The 27,321-nt window shown below is 34.6% G+C and overlaps 1 protein-coding gene across 1 annotated transcript in view; it reads right to left on the bottom strand.

Moving 5' to 3' along the window:
- Positions 1-26,972, bottom strand: part of LOC134273293 (uncharacterized) — a 36,909-nt gene extending 9,937 nt beyond the window's left edge. Inside the window, exons 1-29 of the mRNA XM_062755483.1 lie at positions 26,754-26,972; positions 26,496-26,649; positions 26,116-26,276; positions 21,736-22,414; positions 20,793-20,983; positions 20,321-20,426; positions 20,079-20,240; positions 16,578-19,760; positions 16,234-16,399; positions 16,039-16,137; positions 13,102-13,313; positions 12,517-12,729; positions 12,269-12,399; positions 11,370-11,556; positions 11,085-11,185; positions 10,599-10,662; positions 10,480-10,544; positions 9,818-9,926; positions 8,735-8,910; positions 8,357-8,510; positions 8,160-8,263; positions 7,601-8,061; positions 4,194-4,388; positions 3,745-4,004; positions 3,456-3,655; positions 3,035-3,259; positions 2,435-2,522; positions 2,012-2,168; positions 240-372 (exon numbers count right to left, since the gene is read on the bottom strand). Of these exons, the coding sequence (XP_062611467.1) occupies positions 240-372; positions 2,012-2,168; positions 2,435-2,522; positions 3,035-3,259; positions 3,456-3,655; positions 3,745-4,004; positions 4,194-4,388; positions 7,601-8,061; positions 8,160-8,263; positions 8,357-8,510; positions 8,735-8,910; positions 9,818-9,926; positions 10,480-10,544; positions 10,599-10,662; positions 11,085-11,185; positions 11,370-11,556; positions 12,269-12,399; positions 12,517-12,729; positions 13,102-13,313; positions 16,039-16,137; positions 16,234-16,399; positions 16,578-19,760; positions 20,079-20,240; positions 20,321-20,426; positions 20,793-20,983; positions 21,736-22,414; positions 26,116-26,276; positions 26,496-26,649; positions 26,754-26,972 (8,355 nt within the window). The remainder of the gene's footprint in view (positions 1-239; positions 373-2,011; positions 2,169-2,434; positions 2,523-3,034; positions 3,260-3,455; positions 3,656-3,744; positions 4,005-4,193; positions 4,389-7,600; positions 8,062-8,159; positions 8,264-8,356; positions 8,511-8,734; positions 8,911-9,817; positions 9,927-10,479; positions 10,545-10,598; positions 10,663-11,084; positions 11,186-11,369; positions 11,557-12,268; positions 12,400-12,516; positions 12,730-13,101; positions 13,314-16,038; positions 16,138-16,233; positions 16,400-16,577; positions 19,761-20,078; positions 20,241-20,320; positions 20,427-20,792; positions 20,984-21,735; positions 22,415-26,115; positions 26,277-26,495; positions 26,650-26,753) is intronic.
- Between the last annotated feature and the right edge of the window lie 349 nt (positions 26,973-27,321).

Raw genomic sequence — 27,321 nt, 5'->3', positions numbered from 1 at the left:
AAATGAAGTGTAAGAAGATTTTCAAATAGAGATAATTCAAAGAACTTAACATTTTTGTCCGTTATCTTCGTCACTTTGATAAGATTTGCTGTTGAAATTGACCTTTCATTTCTCGAAAAGAAGTAGCAAATATGATTTCAGACAAAAGGTGATCAAAATATCTTCTGATGTTTTTAGCTCAGGTGAGCTTAAATTTGACCAAGTTGGCTAAAATTTGATTTTGATCATTAGATAATTACCAGTCCATCTTCATCGTCGACTGACAACCATTGTTCACAAATGAAGAAATATTTGTCTCCGGTTTGAAGATCTTGTATTTGCATTCGGCTTAAATACCATGAAGGGCTGGATCCCATGTTGTCATGCCAGATTCTTAAAAAAATAATAATAAACTTCAATAAAATTTTGTATATTTTACAATAATAATGGTATTTCCTCAAGTTTGGTGATTACCGAAGTGTTGCAATGATTATTCTTTCATGTCTTTTTGCATCTTATAACATTCCGTGTACAGATGATTTTTATTTATATGAAAGTTCTTTTAATACTCAAAATACGTACTGCAATTAGCTTGCTGTTATATTGACTGAAGATAAAGATTCCAGTTCTTATTGATACTTTATACTGCGGAATTAATTGAGCTTATCTGACTCGTGCATGTATTATCCTTTTGGCAATGGGTTTTCTAATTTGCTTTCTAATGAGTTATATAAAATGTACATTAATCAAAGGACAATATAGGGTAAGGCAACTTTTTTGGCGCCTTGTTGAGGGTGTCTTTTAGAATGTTGCAACAGTTTGTAAATTGAAAACAACTTATTACCCCTGCCACAAAATGGGAATTGGTTCTAAGTTATCGAATACACAATAGTCACAGAAAGGTTAGAAAATGGGCCAATTCCCAAATTGTCTCATTCATATGCAAATTTTTCAGCTCATTTTCTTTCCGAAAACATAGAGTGCAAGCTTGCCTATCTACCAAATTTATATAGTTCATACAGTAGTATTAGATGCATCTTGTGCGTCAAAATCTCAGATAGGCAAGCTTGTGCTCTATGTTTTCAGAAGTGAAAAGTATCTCAAATTTGAAGAAATTATATCAGAATTGAAACATGATGTGTTTGTGAAACACTATGTGCCCGGCGGCAACAAAGTTCGAAGAAACTATTTTTAGCATATAGGTCACAGTCAAGGTCATAAGGTCATTGAACTTGGTGTCATTTGAAAGAACTTGATTTGTAGAGTAGGCATACTAAATATGAAGACTTTATCTCCCATGGTTCAAAAGGAATGGCAAAAGTTTGAAAAAGCTATTTTTAGCATATAGGTCACAGTCAAGGTCGAAAGGTCAATGACCTTGGTGTCATTTGAAAGAACTTAATTAGTAGAGTAAGTATACCAAATATGAAGTCTGTACCTCTCTCGGTTCAAAAGTTATGGCGAAGGTGAAAGTTGACAACAGACAAACAGACAGACAGGACAAAAACAATATACGCCCCGAATCTATCGATTAGGGCGCATAAAAATACCTCCTATTTATGCACTTTCTTGTGGCCTTCTTGTATGCTTTGAATTAAAATAAGTGCTGGTTTTAAAACAAATATCAATTTTAGATCTAACTACAAACTATCACAGTTTTAACTTTGTTCTGATTTTTACATCAAATAAGGGCCCAGATTCAGCACTTACCATACCTTGTCCTTTGCTGTGCAATCACAGAACCTTCGTTATCCCTCTTCTTTTTCTATTCATTTGTTTTACTCTCTCTCTCTCTCTCTCGAATTCATTCTAAATATGTATTAATTGATAATCTACTCTTCATACATTTTTGTCAATGTTTACATGTACTTGTAATTGAACCTTGACCTGTGGAGAGAACTATCATAGGCATTTATGCCTGCTATTCAATCCAATCCAATGAATAAAATATATTTTAAACTAACGATTGCTACCTCTTACATGTACATGTAAATAAAGTTTAAGTCATTTCATACAATGTAATTCATTTTACCTCAAGTGGGTAAGTTTTCCCAAAGATTTGGGGGTTGCCATGATGAAACCATCACAATTTGACCGTTGAAGAACAGGACGTTTCTCGTCAGCCAAGTAACGCGGAGGTGTCTCGGCCTTCTCCCCAGTCAAAATAAAAGAAACATTGGCTGTGGTTCCTAAAAGGTTTTATTTTAAAGAAAATTAAAATTTCAGATTCAAATAAATAGAAAATGTGATGGCATTCCTAAGATTTCTAAAAATTTAAATGAAATGAAGATTGCAGTACAGTGTACATAAAATATGTGAATACAGAGAATGATAAAGGATCTTTTTTTAAAATTTAGTACAAGTTTTTACATAATTTGAAATCATGTACACTGTAACAAATATTATGAAATAAGTTTATTAAATGCGAATTCTTCATAGGTAACGTTTTACTTACCTGAACCTTTCCTTGAACCGGTAAAAACAGTCAATTCGTACAAATATTTGTCCCTAGGATCATTATCAGGAAGAGGTGATGATCCAGCCTGGAAATGAGTGCAAACTATTTTAAAGTCGTATTTTTAACGATGGTACGTCAGGACAATTTTTTTAAAATATAAAAATCAATATTGATAATAAAAATAATTGGAACTATTCGATCATGACAAGAAAGCTAACTCTTAATATTTTAAGGTAAAAACCTAAGAATTTATCATTAAAAATAGACGGAAAATGATAAATATTTTTCAAAAGCCATATTTTCCCTCTTGTATCAATTAATATTTCCAACATTATGTATTCATAATTTTTATATAGCGAAGCTCACAAAACTTTCAATGTTTCACTGGGGGATGGAGGGAAAGATATAATATTGGTAGTGTAAAATATACCTATAATGATTATAAATACTTAACATTGATATAATACTGGTAATAAATTTATCAATTGCTAAAAGTCTACATTCTAGCAAGTTTGCCAACCATTTAACTTATGTGTATAGAATATGACAAGGATTATTGGTATGTGTTCTTCAGGTCTACTGCTTAGTTTGCCTTACCATGACTTTATCCAACAGATCTCTCTTTCTAGCCCAGATTAACATCAATACGTAGACACACATCAGGGAGACCATGGTTGCAAATATAACGGGGTTTTCATCAAGTTTGGCAAATCCAGAGTCATTGAGATTTAAGGAATTCATCGGAACAGCAAACCCAGCGCCAAAGGCTGTCAGATGATTGCAAAGACAATGTACTCTGTATGGCTTGGAGAGTGGACCAACCTTTAAGTAATTAAATTATGAGGGATCAACTTTTTATTTTTATTTTTTGACCATGTGTTTATTTCTCTAATTTCGTTTTTCATTTAGTTCGTAATAAGTTACCAAATGAATATTCTGCATTTTCTCTTTCTCATTTTTGTCAGAAATATCCACAACAAATTTATGTAAAATTTTGCTAAACTGTTTTTAGACGTACAAAGCAACCCTCTGTGGTCCAAATACTCTTTGATCTGTCTCTCCATACACAGGAGGCGCTGTAGAAGGAAATGTTGTACACGGCTGGATAATAAGAGCCAGGTGGGGGCCAAACGACACTACTTTTCTTGTTATTACCACCTCCATTATTATTTCCATTTCCATTACCACTTGTTGTACCACCAGCACCCATTGTTGTACCTAAAGAAAAAGAAGCCTTTGATGATAAAGTGGATTTTAACTCAAACACAAATGAAAGTTTTTGAATTAAATTATAGGCCAGCACTTACTGGCAGCAGTTGTTGTGGTTCCAGCAAGAGCGAGAAGAGCATCTTCTAGTGCCGAATTTTCTTTATTTCCTCCACTTTTCCATTTCTTTCCACCCTTCCATTTTTTACCCCATCTCTTTTTCCTTTTACTAGCTGTTGTGGTAGGCACAGTGTTGGTGGTAGAAGTTAACATTGTGGTGGTAAATTCACCAGCAGCCTCTGCTTCTAGTTGTTCATATGTCTTATGTTTAATGGCAATATAGAAATCCGTTGTTTCATTTCTTAAAAGAAAATGAAAATGCATGTAATATATATTGACTGAAATGTACGTTCTGAAAAAAGGAGTATGATAAAAAAGGAGCATACACAAAAACAGAATATTAACAGCACTTTCCTAGTTATAGGATATTATTTTGTGTGAAAGAAATTGTCAAAAATGTAACAATGAACTTATTTATATCAATATTTACAGGCTTAATTCGTCATTTGAGAACAAGCACGTGTTCCAGTCTGGAAGCTCTGTTAGGTAGTTGGACCTTGGAAGAGACGTGTCATTTTCATACGATAGAGCATCCATGTAATCCAACATGGACAGAAACTCATCCAATGTTTTCGGCAAAGTGCAGTTATAATCATGATCCTCCGGTGTTGGGGGACCTCCCATTCTGTAACAAAAATTACACAAAATAAAACTCACAATTAATAGGTCGGAGAGAATACTCGAAATCGAGTATTATCCGTGAAATCGCGTATAATACCCGATATTAGGGTATCGTTGAATCCGCGAAATCGGGTATAGACGGTGTAATCACCTAATAAAACTTAAACAATGGGATGGCGCATGCTGTCTAGTCAACTTTCATCTAGATAGAAATGTTTTCTACAGGTATCACTAGCCAAGTAAGAATTTGGGCGTCAAGATTAATGCGCTCAGGACAACAAATACCTGTGGAGCTCAGTACATTTCATGATCTGCACACAAAAAGGCGTTCGATTTGCTTTATATTTTTCGTAATGTCGAAAGTATATGCATCTTCCTCATATGTTCATTCCCAACACAACAGAATTCCAAAGTATCAGAATTCGGGAATTTATAATAATTCCACATCAACACGACAAACATGAACAATTTGTAAATAAATCAAATTATACGGAAACACATTTCACACACAAGATATAATGCCATGTATAAACAAGGGATTGTCTATCGTATCTCGTTATGCGTCATTAATTACTTTCACATTCATCTTGTGCATAAAATCAAATTTATTTATGAATGTTTAAATAATGTAATGATAAAAATGTCTAAAATTCCGGCTAAAAAATCCCTCTTTCTCTTTTTTTTTTTTGAAAATCTTTTTTTTTTTATCATTCATACATATTTGCAGAATATGTCTTGAACATTTTAGCAGAGACAGTGATAGTTTCAGGAATACAGCTTATGAGAGAACATAACTGTTGATAGTTTAATTTCGCTAAGTCATCGATATTTTACCATTTCTTGGCGACTTCAAAAAAAGGGGGGGGGGGCTAAAGGCTTCTTGGCCACCTCTGACAAAACAACCTCGACTGTGTTCTGCATGTGTCCAAGAGACCTTCACTTTCGCAATCATTGAATTAAATGTTAATGCAAAGTTTTTTGCTATATGTCTTTGAATGTCATGGTCTTTAAAACTCGGTTATATATTTTTAATTGTAGGGAATATTTATTCATCAAATAAAAATTATAAAGGTAAACAAAAAGCAACCTGTTATTTTCTAACACAATATGATACTACAAGTAACTAAAATTCATGTTTATTTTTTAACACATTTTTTCATTATAGATGAGTATTAGGAAAAGTTATTGCCATGAGAAATAAGTATCACAGATATATGTGACATAGTGATGTATAGAACCATTCAGATAGTGCGTTGTATAGCATATTATAATGAGGTTTTAAGACAGCGATATAAAAAAAATGCGTAAAATCAAACCTGTCTATCAAATAGTATAATAAAGAAAGGAAGTGGTTACAATTTTTATGAAATTTTAATGTGCGATGAGGGATTATATTCCCCAAAAGTAAGACAGGAGTTTCCAAGGTGCAACTGAACACTCGATTATTTCAGTTTGTTCATTAACATGTTCATAAACGTAAAAACTATAAGAAATGTGAAAACTTGACTATGTAATTCATATTTGAAAATGACTGTACCTCGACCTATATTGAGAAATTCAATGTATTAGAAGCTCATGAAAAGATGTACACATTTGACTTTTATTTATACCCCCCCCCCCCCCAAAAAAAAATAAATTAAATAAAACAAGAAAATCCTGTTCACATGATTTCTCGCTCTCAATTTTCACACACAAATGCATAAAATAAAGGTAAAATAGCATCTCTTGTATCGATTAAAATGTAACCAAAAAATTTACGGTGTCTTTGAATAAAAATTTCCATGCTAAATTGACATAAAAAAGATAATCACCTTCAATTAGCTAGTTTCAAACTGTTTTCCCGTGGATATTTATTTAATCATATTTTATTTTCTTCTTTATAATAACGTTGGTATTCTATTATGGCAGAAACATACAATTATGACTCGCTTATACTGCACTCTCTAACTGTTAGGAATAATTTATATTTCACGTGAAAGGGACTCCATACATTTTTCAGTAAAAATACATAACACGGCATTAGTCGTTCAATTTCTTTAAAGTTTCACATTTTGTGAATAGTGAACAAATTAGAAAAGTAAGTATATGGAATACTTTAATGGGAAATAAAGACAAATGAAGTGTAGTTGTTTGTTTTTAGAAATTATATTGAAAAAAATAACGCCATTGTGTACTCTTTGTTACCCCAGCAGTGTTTGTCGTGTGATTTTAAACTTATTTGACAACCATATAAATTAGGTTTAATAAAAATAAATCCACAAGATACTGATGTACAAGTAACAGTAACTGGCATAATGCGCCGTTCCTTTATTCTTTTGTTTTTAATGAAAGTTGCACGGAATACCCGATTTCGCGGATTCAACGATACCCTAATATCGGGTATTATACGCGATTTCACGGATAATACCCGATTTCGAGTATTCTCTCCGACCTGATTAAAACAAAATAACCTATAAGTAAAAAATAGCAAAATACGTGTAAATGCACGTCTAAATTAATTATATCTATTTTTAGTGTTTTGACAAAGATATTTGATTTATCAAAAGGGCACCAATTAGCTGATTTATTCATGGATATCTTATAGTAATAAAAATTAAAATAATAATTATAATATTATAAATAAATTATAATAAATTATAATAAATTATATATACCTTTAAATTTTAATAAATTATAATAAATTATAATAATTCTCTCCGTAAAAACAAAATAACCTATAAGTCAAAATAGCAAAATACGTGTAAATGCACGTCTAAATTAATTATATCTATTTTTAGTGTTTTGACAAAGATATTTGATTTATCAAAAGGGCACCAATTAGCTGATTTATTCATGGATATCTTATAGTAATAAAAATTAAAATAATGTATAATATACGCATTTTTAACAAAATTAGTATTCAATAGTACTGTACCGCGCCAACTGTACACATTTATTTTTGTAGTGATGCAGTAAGTTATGTTAAACTTTTTAATCAACTTTACAAAAAAAGCTGTAAAGTGACGGAAATAATTACCCGATTGACTAAGATGTCCAAAATAAATCGTAAAATTGTTTTATTCGGCAATAAAATTACAGTATAATTTTTTACAGAATAAAATAAATCAATTACATGAAAAGGACATAATTAAAAAGACAAATCTACTGTTATGCCAATAGGCTGAATAATTCTTAATAAAAGCGTTTTTGTAAAACAAAACAAAATTAACACCTTACTTGATAAATACAAAAAATAGGGAGGGCTTCGTCTCCATGTAGAAGGCGGCAGCCCCCTTGGGTAGGCTAGTATCTGTAACATTAGGATCTAGTTCCTCCGTGGAATTATCGTCTGCGGAGACCCCAGCAACAAAATCAAGCCAGTCTAAGTAATACTGTATATCTTCTGGTTTGAATATTTGGTTGACTGTGATATGCAAGGAACTGTTGGGTGCCACGGGCAGAATATGATATACAGAAGGCTCACTCCAACTTCTAGTCAAGTTAATGACGTTTTGCACTGTGGTATCGAAATTCTGTCGATCCATAAAAATATCAAAGTACTGTGGGGCATCCTTTACATCTACGCCTTCATTTGTGTCGTTTCTGAATTTTAAGGAGATGACATCACTGGTTATTCTTGTGGAAGTAGAGCCACTTGCATTTGTCCATGTGAACGGGTTGTTGGGCATTCTCAATGCCTGCGGATAAATGAAACACAGTAGCAGGTGATATGCAATTACTTTTTTCAAATACTGACATCAAGGCTAATAGTGTAGAAAAAACTGATTGAACATACCTCTGTTTCGACAAACCAAGTCGTTGCATTACCTTCCTCGCCAAAAATAGCTTGCGTTTTTGGTAACAAAAAACCACTCAAACCTCCAACGCCAAAGTTTGGATCTATAATATAAATGAAAAATAATATCTATTGGATGATTGTTTAAAAGATTGCTTGTAGTAACTGTAACTGATCTTGAAGTAATGTTAACTTACTGTAGTTCATATCTTTAGTCTCCGTCTTGGCCAGAGTAACATTAAGCTTTGGGGATTCCACCACTGCATTTTTCTCGCCAACTACTTTGAATTTTCCAAGAGTGTTAATGATGTTATTTAGAGACTGCTCAAGTCTCAAAAATGTACTCTTTGCCTAAAATATCAAAGTTGGTGTTACAAAATTTTAATTCGAAAAATACGAAACAAAAGGTAAAATATTGACCTCGTTTTTTGCGTGTTTTAATATCTGATATATTTTGTTTGATAAAAATATAAAAATAACATGGGAACCTTAAGTCTGTATTAACAATGCAATACTCAAGAGAAAAGGTCAAGATTCGATTGAAAAGTGGATACTTGTAATTTAATTCTACGTACACTATTCTTTTCATTCAACAATTGATCCTGGCGGGCCTTTATTTGTTCAGGAGAGAGAGTGGTGGCTTGTGTGGTGGATACAATTCCAGCTGTCGCAGCTTCAACCATATTGGCTAAATTTGTGCTTTCTTCTTCAGCTAATTCAGCGGTCAACCCAGCGGCATGCATTGTATTGCCTACCAAACATTGAAACATTGTTTATAAGTCATTTTTGTTTTTCAAGACTTAATTTGTTTTATCTATTTGCTGTATATTACAAAAAATATCAGTTATATTTAGAGGTAAAATACTAATAAATACAGGGTACTAAGCTGACACATGACGGATATATGGGTATTAACCTGACTTGTGATAGACATGTCTAGCCCGTAACCAATTTTAGGATATACACTGACCTATGCCGATATAAGGTGGTAACTGATTCAAGGTTATCAATGACCTATGATAAATGAAAGATATTTAGAATGTTTTTTAAACACCCCAGTCCAGACTAATGTCGAGAGCCATATTTTGCCGATGAAGGACTGTAAATATAGACTTATACTTTACACTAAAGGCTATTGTGCAGTGGGGGAATTTTTTTTGTGTCAGCAATTTCTGCGATTAGGGACCTCAATTTATGCTGTCTCATACGAAGAATCGGTATCCAATTCCCGAAATGGGTTTAAAACCTAGAAACTCAACCGCACTGAGAGCTATTTTGCAGCAAGGAATGGATTTTTTTTTTCGTGTCAGCAACTTCTGCGATACAGGACCTCGCTTTAAATGGTCTCATCCAAAGGACCGGTTTCCACTTCCCGCAGTGGGATTCATACCAAGAAACCTTACTTTGTTACTCTCTAACAAAGGCCCCACGCTGAGTACATGTAGAAAGACATGTGAGAGATATGTCATTAACCAACCAATGAAAGATAAGCTGGCTTACTTGTAATATATACGGTAGTAACCTGACCTACGACAGATAAAAACTCAAGGAAACAAGAAAATCGTTTGACACCACCATGTCATATAAGTTGACAATATAAAGTGGTAATATGATTTATTACAGATACAAATTAGTAATGATTTGAGTTCGTAACCTACCTATGACAGATATAAGGTTAGATGTGGCGTCCTCTCTGTCGTCTGCTGAGAGACTCGTCTGTCCTTTTAGCTTTACTACATAATCCTCCATTATACTGGCGGCGTCTTCCTGTTCAGAGAATATATGAACGATAGGAATAATGGAAAATTAAAATGATATTGCTAAATGTTCTTGTGGTAAATTAAAATATATATCTAAAATAAAAAAATTACCTGTGAAAAATTTTTCTTTGGCTCAAAACATTCGATTTTAGTTTCTTTTTTTTCCGTTCAGACATACTAGTACTCTGTGATACACATATAGATTTCCAAGATACACACCTTAATTTGGGCAACGAACACCTCTCCAATTTTGTAATTGTTCTCAAAAATACTAAAGTCCAGTTGCAAATTCATAATGTTATGATTGTAATATCCACTTTATTTGTAGTTATTCAATTTCGATATTACTTCTATAACAGTTGTGTGAGGAGAAAAAAATAGGCATTCTATTAATTATGTAACAATATAATAGTTTTATTAAAGTTTAGATTTATTTTTCCCACGTATTCTTTTATCATTTCAGCGTGATAGGTTTGCTTAAATTTAACCTTAAAGGAGTAAATGTTGCAGAAGAAATAATCACCCCAAAAATTAGATTTTGATTAAAAAAATTAATTTACTTGAGCTGTTATTGTCAGTTCGTCCTCTTTCACAGACATTTCCGCGAGTGCTGCTGCTGTCCTATCTTAGTGTAGTCTACTTGTTATATCAAAATCAGTGCATTTTGAAAGAATTTCACAGTGCATAGCCTCCACGTTAGAAGGATTGATTCTTTTGAATCCATTCAAAAGAGTTGCCCGTGTCTAAAATTAAAGAGAAAACATTAACACATACTTGATCACCCATCCAAGGAAAAACACGTGTACAACATGATTTGATTAATTGATTGTATGTTGTTTAACGTCCATCTCGAAAATTTTTCACTCATATAGAAACGCCACCACTTGCCGGTGGAGAGCTAAAAGATTTGTCCTATACTCGGCACTCAGGGCCATTGAGCAGTGAGGGATTTTTTTTGTGCCGGCACCTACTGCGACATGGGACCTCGGTTTATACGGTCTCATCCGAAGGACCGGTCTCCACGTCCCACAGTGGGATTCGAACCCGCGACGTAAGGATTGACTCCTTACTTCGCGACTTTAGAGCAGACGCTCTAACCACTGCGCCACGCGTGCGACCGTGATTTGAAAAGAAGTACCAAAATAGTTTAGGAAGAGAGGCTTGCCTGAATTCGGTTTTCTTTTTCTGCAGCTTGTTGTTGTAGAACTGCTTGCTCCATTGCAAGCCGCTCAGCTTCTGTTAGATTTTGAGCCTGTGCAATAGAAGCTGTAGCAAAAAAACAACAACAATTAAATTGATATTTACAATATGATAATCAACACTTAAACCCATAAAATTGTAAAAAAAAATGCTTGTGTTAAAAAAGTATGGTTAACTAGTTAGAATATGTGAATAGAAAAAAATGCCATTATCATTTACTGATAAGCTTACGTATATGTGTTATATTTACTTGTTGTCTCAACAACTTGAGCAGTAGTTAGCGCGCCATTTGCCTCTTCGTTAAGAAATTTAGCGAGACTCAAAGACATGGGTGCCACTCGAATATCAGCTCCTATAAGGTATTTATCAATTTGTCCCCCGGGTTCGGTAGCAGTGGCAATGACGTTTTTAACGTTCGAGGGTTGTGGTGGTTGAACCTAAAAATATATATACAGTTATGTTAACAACAAGCAAGAAACATTTTGAGAATTGGTTGTTCAATTTTTTGTTAGTTCATTTGTTTTGCTTTATGTCGTTTTTAGGAACATTTAACTAAAGAGGACCCGCAATCGTAAATTTAGCCCTACATTCAGCAGTTGTTATCATAAAGCAGACAATGATTGATCCCCTTTGTGCGACTTATTTCGCGAAAGATCTGGGGTTTTTTTGTTTTGTTTTTTTACCAAAAACCGGTCTTCAAATCGCTCAGTGGAAATCCATTTGTTGAAGTCTTACCCAGTACTGAGAGAAGCGAGATTAAAATATTCCATTTAAACAGGAATATAATTCTGAAATTTCTTGATATAGTTTTAGTCCAATGTGAAATGAATAGTCATAGTCACCTTGAAATGAAACCGGATGCAGGAAAAATAAATTTCTTAAAATTATAACCAATTTTATCAGTTAAAAAAAATGGATAACTGTTGAAGAAAGAAACAAATATAAATTCAACTGGGAAGACAGATGCAGGTCAACTAACGTTTTCATAATTTATTATATTAGACCAGGTATATTATTGAAGTTGTAATCTTTAGATATAGGGAAACCGACATCAAGTTTCAAGCGTGCTGACTAAGGACCATCTGAAAGACCAATAATCATGGTAAACGTTGCTAACTAGAAAGATATTCAAACATATTTTTTTTTTACCGTAATTGTTTTCCACTTTTCTGCATATGCTCCGCTTCGGTCATAAGCTCTAACAACAATACTAATTTGGAAGTTTTCTGACTCCAGTCCGGCCGGAAATGGATTTTGGAAGCCAAGGTTATCAGGTCTTGCTATTCAAATACAAAGTTAATGCAATGTCATAACAATACAGAGGTATACATTGACTCATTAAAAATATTCCAATTGAGATATGGATCAAGATACTATGAGATAGAAGAAATGCTTACTTCCTTCGTGAAACCATGTTATCAGACTTCCTGCTTGTAATCTGTACCCGAACTTATAGAAGCTCATTCTGGAGCCGTCCTCATAGTCAGTGAATCCACTGGCAGTCACAGTAAACTTCGTTTCATAGGCTATACCAGAGCCAGGGGAAACGGATACAGTAGCTCTCCCAGACCGTGGCTTTTCATTGATTCTGAAGTTGATCTCCGAAATACCTATCATTTATTTCATTTCTATCATTAATTAACATAAAAATCAGAAATATTTCCGAAGATAATTACAATATTCTGAATAAAGAGGCTATTTGGAATATAAAAATGAACTACGGGCACTTATAAACCCAAACATGTATGGTAGACTAAACATAATGTTGATTTTTAGAACAAGTTTTATAATTAACGTTTTGATGTATCCCCATCAATAAATGAATCATTTAATACATATACATATAAGTTGAACTTGATTTCACGTTGAAAAATTTTATGTACTAACTAAAAAAATAATTTTATGGCAACAGCGATCTAAAGAGAAAATTATTATGTTTGCACATTTAAAATATTATATTAAGTAAATTGTACGACTTATACCACAATACGCCTCGCTGGTTCCCCATCTCCAGGTTTTGACAGAGAAGTAATAGCTGTAAGAGCTGTTTGTTGTGAATCGTGCTACAACGGGTTCTACCGCCATGTGGGGTCCTTCAGACCCAGTGGTGGCTTGGTTTATCCATTCAGACTCCGAGACCATCCTTCTGTTGAAGTAATACCTACTTCCCCAGGGTACACCATATAGTGTCCACCTGTAAATGAACAAAAATGAGATACAATGGCAAAATAAGCTATACACTTTATTATAAATTTGAAGTTGACTCTGTCAAGGCACTTCTCTGCGTCCCTGGGTCGTGGTTTTAGCAAATTCAATGATCACAATTGAATGAATTCTATTTGCAGAATCAGGACACATAAAGAAATATATCAAACACATTAAATTAAAAACCAAGTTTATCGAAGAAAAGTAATGCATAAAGAGAAAACAAAGGGCTTTGTTTCCGGGGTCTGGCATAATCGATTAAGCTTGATTTCAAAACTGTTTGGCGTCTCCATATAAGCGAGACATTCTCGAGAGGGATATTAAACAATATACAATCAATCAATCAAAACCGTTTGAGAATGTTTGCATTTTACAAATTTTTCAGCTGGTAAGTTTTATTCTGGTTATATATTTGTTAAAAAATCTCATTAACTCAGACCTTTGTATGTTCTTGGTAATATATAGGGTACCTTTTAACGAGTGTATCTTCAGATATCAGACGAGGGGGCTTGTGATATCTGAAGATGCACGAGTTAAAAGGTACTCTAAATGTTTTGTATCATTGATCCCAGGAACTGAGTTACCCATGCTCTATCACTTTTACGTTAATAGCACGTACTTCGACTGCATTCTCACGCATTGAGTTAGCCATGATCTATCAAATTTTCATCATACAATTTTATCTGACCAATGAAAAAGAAGCACGTGATTCGAAAAGTATATAGCGCGCTGCATTTCTTAAACTTTGGATTACCCCGCCATTTAAGTCTGAACGCCATGGAAGACGGTTGTGATTTTATGCAATTGCAATTTTCGATGCAAATTGAAATTATGAAGGTAAATTCATTACGTCACTTAATCTTTATACTCGTAAAAATACTAAATGAGCAATTTAAACGTTCGAGGAATACCGCACGGGAAAATGGACACTTTTGACCGATGTACGGCGATTCTTTAAATTACTTGATGGGTCGATTTTTGTTCGAATTAATAATACAAGACGGCTCCGAATATAAAATTTACCTTATTTCCTGTACATGTAATTCATTGTGTGTGTTTTGTTACGCTTCAAGTTTATGAGAGTCAAAAACATTAATTTCTAAACCCGCTCTGTGAATTTCATTTTGGAGTTAAAAATCGATGAGAAAAATAATTTTTTTTTATTTTAGGGAAGGTATTCCTTCACTATGTTTACATAACTTTGAATACTTTTCCGCTAACTATTCGGTGTAAGGTCATGGGTCGTTTATTAGAATTGTTTCATCATCACCCTGGCGTTCTCTTTCTTGATAGATCACAGTTGTTAAATCTTAGTTAGGCATGATGTATCAAAAATAAAAACACAGCGATCTTCAAAGGAAAAACACCGCAACAATGATACAACTGTTTAAACAAGCTAATTCAGAGAATTCGTGTCCCGTGCTTAGGGAAAAAGTCGGATCCCCCTGACGGAATTTGTAGAATTATTAAATGTGTACTGAAGCAAATAAAATACATGAATGTCAATATGCATATAAAGATTTGATTGCTTAATATTCTTTAATATATGTATGGCAGATTCTTTCTATATGAAATATTTATCACACTGTAATGATGATTTTATGAGTTTGTACAAGTCAGACCATATAATTTTTTTATTTCACATGCTGAATACTATTAATTAGTTAAAAAAAAGATTTCGAAAAAAAAAGAAAATGGATCGAACCCGGGTCCTCTCACATGTGAAGCGAGAGACATACCACTAGACCACTAGACCACGGAACTGCTTTACTCTGGCGACTATTATATGCAAAGGTGAAGTCACATACATGTATTTATATATTCACGTTCGATATTGTCAAAATTTTACACAATGCATGGTGTCTAATTTAACCTTTATTAAACAGTTCTAATGTAATAAGAATATAAAGTCCGCCGAAAACCTGTTTTAAACGTTATAACTCTCCTCATGCCCATGTGCTAAAAATAGCGACATGTAATACAATAAATACTAATAAAACAAACGGGGCGGGACACTTTGAGAGGGGTGAGAGAGGTCCTAGGGAGTTTTGGTACAAAATTACATTGCAAAAGCTCAAAATCCTCTTGAAATATCGCCTGGAAAGGATAGTGTTATGTATAAATTTATTATGAATGTATAAATTTACGACCTTGCACTTTGACCTTTTGACCTCAAAATAAATAGGGGTCTTCCTTAGGCCACAGGGAGTTGTTATGTAAAATTTCATTGCAAAATCTCAAAGGGTTCTCGAGATATCGCGCGGAAACGAAAGTGTTATAACAGACAAAATTTGCGAATTTATTACCTTGACCTTTGACCTCAAAATCAATAGGTTTCTTCTTCAGTCTGTTGGAAGTTGATATGCAAAATTTCATTGCTAAAGCTCAAAGGGTTCTCGAGATATCGTGTGGAAACGGAAGCTTTACAGACAGACAGAATGACGGACGGACGGACAGACCCAAATAATATCCCCCACTTTTCAAGCGGGGGACAAAAAGTAAAAACAAAACAATATGTTCAAGGGCCTTTACAGTCACCCGAGTTAAAACTGTAAAAGATTTAAGTTAAAAGTACAAATCATTCACAATTCTGAATACCGATTGCAAATTGGTCGATGTAAACAATAATTGAATAACAACAATTATGCAAAAAGGTGCAAAAGAAGTACAGCATATCCTGACTATCTTCCATACTGTCAAAAAATTAATCTTACCTGTAGTAGAAAAATGCCCCTCTTGTCCAACCATCAATTTGAGACTCCAAAGAATAGCGACTAGTTGGATTCATTTTTGGACCACAGTTTGTGACGCATCTTTAAATATTTAAAAATAATAATCAAAATGTGTAATTCAATACATATTTCTCTTGGTATTGCTCTGTAATCGAAAAAATAAAGCTCAACTCTTACTTTATTTTAATAATGGGAGGATTTCCCATCGTTATGAACATGACTAAATAGTCTTCGGCTTGTCTGTTGTCCTTTCGCACGATAAGTTTTATTTCAACGTAGTCTAATTCATACATTTCCCCAGTATAAATGATAACCTCACCGTCAGATGCATTAGGCATTTTTCCTGCCAAAAAATTAGAACATCTTTTTATATCTTATAGCCTATCTAAAATATGTAATTATATCTTTGAGTTCCAAATATGCTGAACATAGGGATATACAAGAACAATTGTCCAAAAAAGATTTTTAAAAATAAACAGTTTAATTTGTTCAACGGTTAATTTCAATAACTGCATTCGTACCTGGTGAATTAAGCATATCGATCTTTGAACAACCTCTATCAGCATCATCTTGGTATGTGCAATTATGGGTAAAGGACGAGATTGGATTATAATCTGCGTCAAACGTTGGCCAATTTTCACACAACCTTCTGCATATCCAAATGAACTCCATCCCGTTTTTGTCTTCTGGTGCTACATCAGGGTCAAAAGTTTCTGTGAAACCATCAAGAACTAAAGGGGTCTCACTACCCCATTGTGTTTGTATAAAGTCTCCACCAGCAATAGACACTTTCAATGGCGTAGCCACTATTCTTAGTTTAACAGAATCGATAGAAAACATTCCCATCAATTCGTTCATGCTGACGTTCAACTCAAATCTGTATAGACCATAATCAAGGATACGTGGTTCCAACTGCAGATACCTAGCTCCAATGGAATACACATCAGCACCTCCAAGCTCTGTAATCTGAGTTTCGTTTCCATAAGTTTCATCAATTTTGAAAACCGACCAGGAATAGTAAGCAACTTTAGTCGATGTACAGTTAATGATCACATCGGAATATACAATCAGATTCTCAGATTTTAGATTTGTTCTCATTTCAGGAAAAACAGAATCACATGCAGGCGGCTGACAGATGTTGGGGGCTGTCAAGTTGACATAAGGCCACCAACAAGGACCCTTCGTTACACCTGTGGTATATATCACACTGGTATGGGAAACGTAGTTTTTACATTCCAGCGTTGCATCGTAGGCACCTTCAAACATAAATGCATTGTGTATTGTCATGTTAAAGTTGTTGGGATTCGCCAGTTTATTGGCATACCATGGATCAGAGGGACGAGAAATAAATTCTTTATTTGGATCGTTCCAGTACCAACTCCATTCAGGAACCAAAGCACAAAAGCCTGAATCGCCAAACATTAAATACCGACTTGGTTCAGATGTGTCATCCTTAAAGTCGAAAAAATAACAGGCGTCAGATCCAATGGTACCCGGAAACATCTGGTACTCAAATGTTGTGTTCTTCGACCGAGGGTCGTCAGTAGATATTGATATATTAAAGCAACCCCTCTGAATATGAATTGTTGATCCTGTATTGGCGTGTCTACCCACAAATTTATTTGTTGCGTTTAAAATAATGTGATATGTAGTATCATTAGGGTATTCATGAAAGGTGTTTTGATTGTAGTATATAGATTCTAAAGCTGAACCATCTCCATATTCCCAGTGGTACGTAACATGGGATCCTCTATCATGTGAAGCAACAAAAAGAACTTGATGTTCCAGAGCAAAATAGTTGTTATTAGGACCGCCCCCTATCTTGGAAACACCAATGTCTGGGTTGTAATCGTAAACTGTTACACGTAGGTTGACAATCGCTTCATAAAGATCATGTAAACATGTGAAATTGACATTACTAACTAGATTCCATACATTTACAATAACTGTGTAGTTACCACCTTTTAAATAAAAATGCTGGAAACGGAATACAAGAGATTTTCCACCACCGTAATTATCAGCTACAAATGTTTCTGGTAGAGGCTGTACTGGTGTTTCTGTCCCATCACCGTAGTCAATCGTATAAGATGCATTTGTAGGTCTCTCCTGAGTATTGTCGAAGAGGAATTCAAAACTCACACTTGTATTGTATGTTGGGTAGGTGGGAGGGCCTATATCATTTGAACAAACCAGACATTTGACCTCAAACCCTGATACAGGAATTTGCACGTAAATGGGTCCCAAAGAAGAAGATGTGTATTCTGTGCTGACTGTGTTATTCCCTATTGCATTTGCATAAAAAACACCAACAGTATCAAAATAATGCGATACTGACATTGGGTTTGTTCTGTTGCATGGGCTAACATAATTAGGCGATCCATCACCAACATTGATTGTACATTCTGCTCGAGAACCCCATGACATGCTAACAACAAGGTCTGAATTAGTTCTAATGGGAACATACACAACACTTGGTGTAAAATCTAGATTGTAGATAGGTTCATCAACGTCAAGAATCAATGGAAAAAATTTAAAATCCACCAAATTTGAGATATTTATCGCAACATCGTATGTTCCATGCTTTGTGTAGTCATGAAAGAAAATTATTTCAAAGAAACCTTCCATACGGTCTGGTGTGGTAATAATCATGGAAGTTGTGAACTGTGTTGTTACAGAAGTGTTGCAAAGAAGTTGGTATTCTTCTTCCGTTATCGTAGATGGACTCGTTACATTTGTGCTATTGTTTCCATCAAAATCGGATGTATTTAAAGATTGTTGAAGTAAATCTAAGAGAGCAGCACAATCCGGCCCTGTCATAGGTTCCTCTGTTGGTAAAGGCGTTGTACTTGGGGTTGGAGGTTCCTCAAAGAGATCTGTTGCCGTGTTACTATCATTAAAGTCTACATAATAGCTTGCATCCGTTGCGAGAGGAACACCACCTAGGAAAGTTAACACAAACTTCACAGGGACGACACCGACTGGTTCTAGTTTTACTGGAGTACTCATAAAAACCTCGACATTTTTCACGGGATACTGTACAAATACATTATGAATGCTACTGTGATAATCAACGGGATTCACAACTGAGAAATTAACACCATATATTCCCGGTGCAGTAAATATATGTGAAAAATTGAACCGTTGAGGGCTAACAATCAAGTCCATGTATAGGGACTCAAGAGGTGAACCATCTGCATACAGAATGGACGAATTAAACCGAGAGCAATAGTCCATTCCGATATCAAACGTCGTATTCTCACCCACAGGTACGTAGGGTCTGTCATTAATTACCGACAAATTTGTGATAAGAAAGTCTATCCAAACCCCCCTTTCAAATGAATGGGTAGGGCTGACAAGGTTCGTAATATTTGCTTCAATTATGTAATACCCTGTCCAGTTGTAGTTGACTGTGTTAATTATAGCCTCACCAGAATTCAATGCCCAATCAAAATACGACGTATTCAGAAGAGATCCATTCATCGAGACCTCCATATCTATATGAGTACCAGCGTCAGTTAACATTGGAACTGCCCTAGATGTACCAAAGGGTATAGGGTCAGTCTCATTGATAAAGAAACCAGAAATAGGAATCTGTACCGGTAGATTTAATACAACAGTGCTGTTTCCTACGAGGTTATATGCCGTTATCGTGAACGTGTACCAGTCTGGGTCTGTATAATAGTATGAAACAAAGCCTTCCATTCCTGAAAAGCAGTACATTACTTTAAGTAGATGCCTATTGACAATCATACATATTTGCAAAAATAATTGGTCGAAGACAAAATAATTTTATGTATACTAGATAAAACAATATTATATCATTACTTTCCTTTTAAAAAAGGAGCAATCTCTTTTCAATACTTACATTTTAACTACAAATATATCTTTTAATTCCTTCAAAATCCTAATCCTCCTACTTTTTTATCTGATGTAATTAAAATTCTATCCAAAAACTCAACGATGCATAAAACGCAAATCAAATGGTGTAAGTCCATGTGGTACTGAGTGAAATATCCCCTTACCTGTAGATGTCCCATTACATGTAGTTGTGCAGTTTAGATTACCATAGACAATGCTACAAGAATCGTTCAAATTCGCCTCATCACAAAGATACCCATGGAACGGATAGCTGTAGACAAACGTTACACCGTCTCCCATTGATAGATGATAGCTAACATTAGTACCTGGACAAAAACAAATCCAGTAAGCTCAATAATGGTGATTTACGACTAAGATCTTTATATTTTCATCAGAATTGTTATACCTTGAGTTATATTCCAAAGGACTTTGGTATCTTCTGTAAACACGGTAGCAATGCTTTCAGCTTCAGTCGTAAAATTCAGTATTTCATCTTGAATTGTTATCACAAACTAAAACAAATGAAATTCATTGATGATATTTATTCATATTCAGTTTTAATTCTAATATCTAGTATAAAGCTGTATCAACGCTCATGCAGCAAATGTTTTCTTTGGTCCATTTTGGCAGTGCTTTCAATCATTATTGTTCAAATAAACTATGAGCATGATCATTGTTCGTTATTTTTACACTTCATACTTAACAATTACTCACTGAATTGCTGTACATATACCCAAACTAGAACCTACTTAACAATTACTCACTGAATTGCTGTACATATACCCAAACTAGAAACTCTTTACTCACTTTTGTATACGTAATAGATCCAGGTACTTTTCAGGTAAACATGACAAAACTATGTTAATATTTTTACTCACCATTTTGTTGACGCTGCTGACTTTGTTTTCTGCAGTCATTATGATTGTGTAGACACCTGCATCTGTCCAGGTATAGTTCATGGTCCTATCGGTAGAGTTCATTGTGTCACCTGTTCCAAACTTCCAGGTGTAAAGAACTTTGGTCCCAGTATGGGGAGGAATCTTCAATTCTATCGTTTCATTCGTTGCGCCTACATGATAATGTTAAATTCGATGATTTTCACTGATAGGATATATAAAATTGTATCGCTTCCTTTTTACTTAGTATTACAGTGAAGTAACTTTAACTCCGTTTTATTATGGATCATTAACGGGTCAATATTTAAAAAAAAAAATCAGTGAAACTTGCTACTTGTGAGGGATCCATGTCTGGCTTCTGACTTACATGTATCAAAATATTGAAGCATATGCATAAATGTTAGCTATCGATATGCGAGCCTTTTAAAAGATTGATTGTATATTGTTTTACGTCCCCCTCGTGAGTTTTTCACTCATATGGAGACGCCACCAGTTGCGGTTGGAGAGCTGCAAATTTTGTCCTATTCTCGGCACTCAGGGCCATTGAGTAGTGAGGGATCTTACTCCTGCCAGTACTTACTGCGACACGGGACCTCGGTTTATACGGATTCATCCAAAGGACTGGTCTCCACGTCCCTTAGTAGGATTCGAACCAGCGACGTAAGGATCAACTCCTTACTTCGTGACTCTAGAGCAGACACTCTAACCACTGTGCCACGCGGGAGACCATTTTAAAAGAACTCATCGTATCAAAAGCTCTTTGTATGAGAATTCATAGCTTAAAGTCAAGGAAATTAGGTTATACATATACTATGTGATATCAGATATTCTAAACTAGGGTTAATATCAGAGAGCATTATGTAATCTAAGTAAATTTTAATGATTCAACATAATTTTAAATTTCCAGAATAATACATGTACTTGCCTACTGCAGGGGCGTCAATATCAACACCAGAAATAACAATTTGAAGTTCAATTTCTCGAACATATGTAACTGGAGGCTGAGTTACAGCATTTGATGCCATTATAGTTATGTTCTTGTAGTCAGCCATGACCCCCGCGTAGGTATGTCTGAATTTTGCACGTACAGGTGTGGCAAAATATGTCCGCACAGCATGTCTAGCTGAAATCGTGTTGACACCTGTGCTGGATATTGAGTACCCATTCGTAGCACGGGATTCCCAATCTCCCCCGACGCTCCAGTAAAATTCTTTATAGTTATCAAGAGGGTCTAAAAGTTCAAATTGGCCACTTTCTTCTTTAATAGCTATGACGTCAGCAGGATCCATAATGAAGAGTTTGTCGTCTGGAACAGTGTAAAAGTTTCTTCCAGTGCTTATGGTGAATGTAAACTCGTGAACGAGGTCAAACGTCTGAATTGGCATCTGTGAAAAGTCTGAGACAGGCGGTTTCTCCACTACGGTTCCCGTTGCCATGTTAACACACTTTCCAAGTGCTAGACTGTAGATTGTCCCTGTTCCACATTTGGTCTGCCAGTAAGATCCACGTGGTTGGTTGTAGCAGGATTCGTTTACAGATATGCAAGAGTAACTCTTATGACAGAACGTTTGTGTTAGGTCCGGTCCACATGAGGGTCGGTATACCTAGGTCAAAAAAGAATTTTATTTACATTTTAAGGGCTTTGACGTTTGATGCCGGGAATCTATATGGACTTTTTTCCGCTTTTTTTCTTAAATAAAAAATTAAAAACAAAATGTAATTATAATGAAAATATTTTGTGACAAATCCCTTTGTAGTTAGACATTATAATTGATGCGAAAAATTTGTTTTGGTATCTAAAGTTATTGTTTTACATTTATTTTGTTAAACGATTTAAAGTATACACATGTATATACATGTTTAAAAATAATTTCATGTTGAAAGTATTAACTTGTACTTTATCCCTTTGTTAAACAAGAAATAAGCGATACGGACGAGTTGTTTTTCGTACTTATACATTATTTATTTGTTATTTTACAGTAACTGTTATATCTTACTTAACAAAGTAAAAGTATATTAAAAATATATAATCTATTTAATGATGAAAATAATTTTGGCCTTACAACTGGCCATAATATATACATGTACTACTTTCTCATATCACCGTGAGTTCCATTGTAGAGCGGTATTTTCCAAAAATAGCATTTCCGGTTTTCCGCATTTTTAGTGCCAACTTTAGTTACTTGTAGTTAAGCTATGTAACAGCAATGTTAAGGCTGTACAACTCTAGGGTTCCTAGAAATGGAGGATGACCTTTACCACGACAAACAGTATACAAAATATCCAACAAGCGAATTTTCCTCTTTAAACAACCGATTTTAAACTTGTATGGCAGAAATACAAGGGCAAAAATCTTTCAACTGTATGACCTAAAATTACGAATCAAAGGATTGATTGATTATATTATTGTTTACCGCAATATTTCAGCCATATTTCGGCTCAAATAAAGTCGGAAGAAAAATTGTGTTATCTTCCCCTAATTGCTCAGTATGACAAGTTAATTTGGTTAAATAACGAAGGAATTCAGTCCTGTTTACCTTCAATATGGCGACCAACGGGATATAGCTCTTGCTTAAATTGTGCCCATCGAAAACTATCTGTAACATCACAAGGCAAGCCCTATCTTGGAACCCTCCAAGAAAAACATAGGAGTGGTAGGCCAAAGATCTAGAATACTTGGCGGAGAGATTTGTTGGCAGACGTCAAAATAATGGACAAGAACTGTAAAGAGATAGAAAGCATTGTCCAGGAAAGAGGGGCCTGGAGGAATCTTTCCAACGGCTTATGCCCAGAAAGAGGTGACTTGCAAGTAGTGAATATACTGAAGATCGTCTGCACGCAAGTTGTTAAACCAAGTCAGAAACTGTGGTGTTTCTTTATTTTGTTTTTAAATAAGAAGTAGTTATTTCATTTAATAAGGTTTTTTTTTAAATATTCGGATTTATAAGTAGAGTATAATCAAAATTAAAAATTCAATACATGTACATGAATTGTGAGTCTGTTCCTGGTTGTTGACATAACCGTATATGGAACAGTGCTCTTGGATGCATTTTAGTTAAAATATGGGAAAAATTAGTAATGGTCTAAAAATGGTTTTAATGAAACAAAAAAAAAAGTTGCAATACGACAGAAATAATCTGGAAAAAGCCCACAAAGCTGTCATTTCTGTCGATGTAGAATGTAAATAGAGTTGCTAATGTTTAAAAGATCTTTGAATTAACTGTACAGGACATAACAAGAACAAAAGGAAATGTAATATTAACATCAAAAGTGGGCAAAGAACACCTGTTTACTGAAACGTGAAAAAAAGGGGAAAATTTTGTCGACCATTTAACATACATGGCTGAGATAGGTTAAGGATACACAAAAAAAGCATTCATTTCATGGCAAAAGAGTATGCTGTTTCATTGAAAAAGAAACTGAATACATGTAACAACAAAATTACAAAATTCTTTCAAGCTTAGCAATAATTGGCTTTACCATTTTATGAGCAGATAGATGGCCCCAACCTGAACTCATTAAGCCCCAGAAGCTTTCTGTACACAGGGCAGAGATCACATCAAAAGAAAAAAAAATTTAAAAACCTTGAAGAGCTTTCTGAAAATATGACTACAAACAATGTATTAAACATGTACTAGTCAAATCGAAATTTTAAAATAGAAGAAACAGCTGTATTACCACAAATCATGTGTCACCTAAAATAGTTTGTAACAAAACACTAACGGAAGTATTTTACATCTCCATGGTCATGCACAATTACAATTATTGCTGCAAGAAATGATGTAAGAAATCACATTCCCCCGTATTATGTATTACCAGGCAAGCAATCGATGTCTGCCTTTCTCGAGGGAGTTGACCATGAGCATGCTGTGAAAGTGGTTGGTCAAATGGTGCATGATGCAGGCATTACAGATAATCCAAATCAGGAACCAACTATGATGGCCACAAATCACAAATACGACTAACTATGACGAATTGGGCCGGCCAAAGGAATGTTATTTTATTTTTCCTTCTATCCCATAACAGTCAGACTACCCAGCCAATAGATAAAGCTTTATTCGGTCCACTGAAAAAGATGTATTATAGAGAATGTTCGACCTACATGTATGTGTGACAAAATCCTGGAGCCAACATTACTAAATATGAGATTAAAAAAATTAAGCAACAGCCAAAGGCAATGTCTCCATATTATCTTGTTTTCTCCTTCAGGAAAACTGGAATATTCCTTCTGCTACCAGACATTTTTGAAGGAACACAAGGGACAACAGCATTTGCAATCATATATGCCAATGATTTATATGTAATGCAACCGACTCTGACAGTAGACACAAAACTAATGGGTGAGGGAGCTGCACAACCAATCGCAAATATTGAACAGAAGCCGTATATGGAATTTATATTTAAGTTTTGGAAACATCTCAAAATAAAAAGCAAAAATAAGAAAAAGAAAAAAAAACATTTCAAAAGGCAAAGCACTAAATAAGACAATAAGGAAAAACTCCAGCAACTTCAAATTATTTGAGGCCCAAAGCAGGAACATCTGGCATTCAAAGCAAAACATCCGGCCCAATACATGTACATGATACTTAAGATGATGACAATTTTACTGATGACGATGAAGTACGTTGCATTTACAACAAATGACAACCAACGGTACTTTCTCACATGGCAGGAATCAGTTTTGAGAGTTAGGGACAATGACATTTGTGGACGGACCCATCTTGAATTTTGTTCTGAGAAAAAGTTCTCCATAGAGGAAGTGAATGAAATCCGAATCAAAAACAATTTTAATGAGATATACATGTACATATCAAATTTATTTTATTAACAGTTTATGCAATATTTTTAACAGTTTACATATTTTTAAAATAAATATTTAAGTCCGTCGGATGGGACGTTAAATGGTGCCCCGTGTCATGGATAAAAACCCCCTTGGCACGTAAAAGATCGTTTCTCTGGAGTTCGAAAAAGAGTAGGCTCACTGGGGGCCGCCAGAGAAACCAAAAACTTTCAAAAACCGATTTAAACTAATGGTCCGCCGAAACATGGCTGAAAAAGTGCCGACTCGGCGTTAAACAATATTCAATCAATCAATCAATCAATCAATCAAGCCCGTTTAATAAAAACATTAAATAATTACTGGTGTTTATCTCAAGTTAATAATCCACATTTATATTTTTATCAAATATACCTGTCAGTGAATCTCACTTCTCCATCTCTACATACAAGTATTATGGATTTTACATGTACATTAGTTTTGTAAGAAATAAATGACACGATCTCTGATCATACACTATACACGTACCTGCACAATGACATCCCCAGCAGTAGTTGCCGTATAATCTAGACCCACCAGAGTAGCGTTCGTCTTGACAATTGTATCTGGGTACAAGTATAAATTGTTGCCCGGATGTGTGACGCTAGAAATAGTACCATCTGCATGACCCGTCGAAAATTCTTTACATTCTACAATACAGAGACTGATTCTTACGGCAAAGTACATATTCAGACTTTAATTCACTTTCTTCTTTCTGTTTTTCTCTCTTACACGGACTGTTCACTTTTTCTCAAAATAGACCTCTATATATCTTTTCGTAAAACAAATGTCAGAAATATATTCAGAGATGCTTCAATCTTCTTGCAGATAATATTTCAAGGGAAAAATGATTAAATATATCCTCAAACCTTGAACGTTGAGTGAAAATGTTGATCCATCGCCCATGTCTACGTTAACTGATATAGGGCTGCCAACACCAATTCGTAGGAAGCAATCAAATCGAACATTGCCAATAGCGTAATCCGGACAGTCCAAACTTACCAGTTTGACTCTGGCTTCCACCTTTTAAATAAAATAGATAAAGACATTCCTACAAGTGTTAATGAATTTCAAATAGTATAATATTGCCAAGATGTTGGCTTGCACAAAATGTAAAATAAAGTTACCTTAAATGCTTGAGTTGCATCCAATGTTTTTGACCCGGTGTCGCTGATTGTGGCCTTGATTTGCAGTGGTCTTGACTTTCTCGGAATAATTGGAACGGATAAAGTAGTGACGGGCCCTAAGTCGGGTCCATTGTCTGATGTTACAGCGACAATGGATTGTATGTCACCATTGGTCAAGTTAAAGTAGATATTCTGAGATACAAACGTCTCCAAAAGCATATCTAATGCAAAGAAAGGACAATGTTTGGGTGACAAACTTGTATTCTCAATAAAATTATCAAAGCATAAAGAATTGAGTTGGAAAGGAGTTGGGGGTATTTCAAGAGAAGTAGACTAAACAGAACCTCTCTTTTGCTATTTGTTATAAGGAATTCTATGCGTTGCAAGGATTTTATCCTCTTTAGACACCGGCATTTATGCATTTAATTTTATGTAAATTTTTGAATACAAATATAAACAAAGGGAGCGACTTGTATACAAAAAAGGAGAAAGTTTTTAAATTCATTTTACATCGTTTATAAAGTAATATAACTTCAATGAAATAAATATTTCTATTTTTAAAAAAAAA

This window comes from Saccostrea cucullata, unplaced genomic scaffold (assembly GCF_032062105.1).
Source record: "Saccostrea cucullata isolate Sc308-1 unplaced genomic scaffold, CSIRO_AGI_Scuc_v1 ctg153, whole genome shotgun sequence".
NCBI lineage: Eukaryota > Metazoa > Mollusca > Bivalvia > Ostreida > Ostreidae > Saccostrea > Saccostrea cuccullata.
Note: the sequence above shows the minus strand (reverse complement) of the source record. Positions and strands in the feature narration are given on the sequence as shown.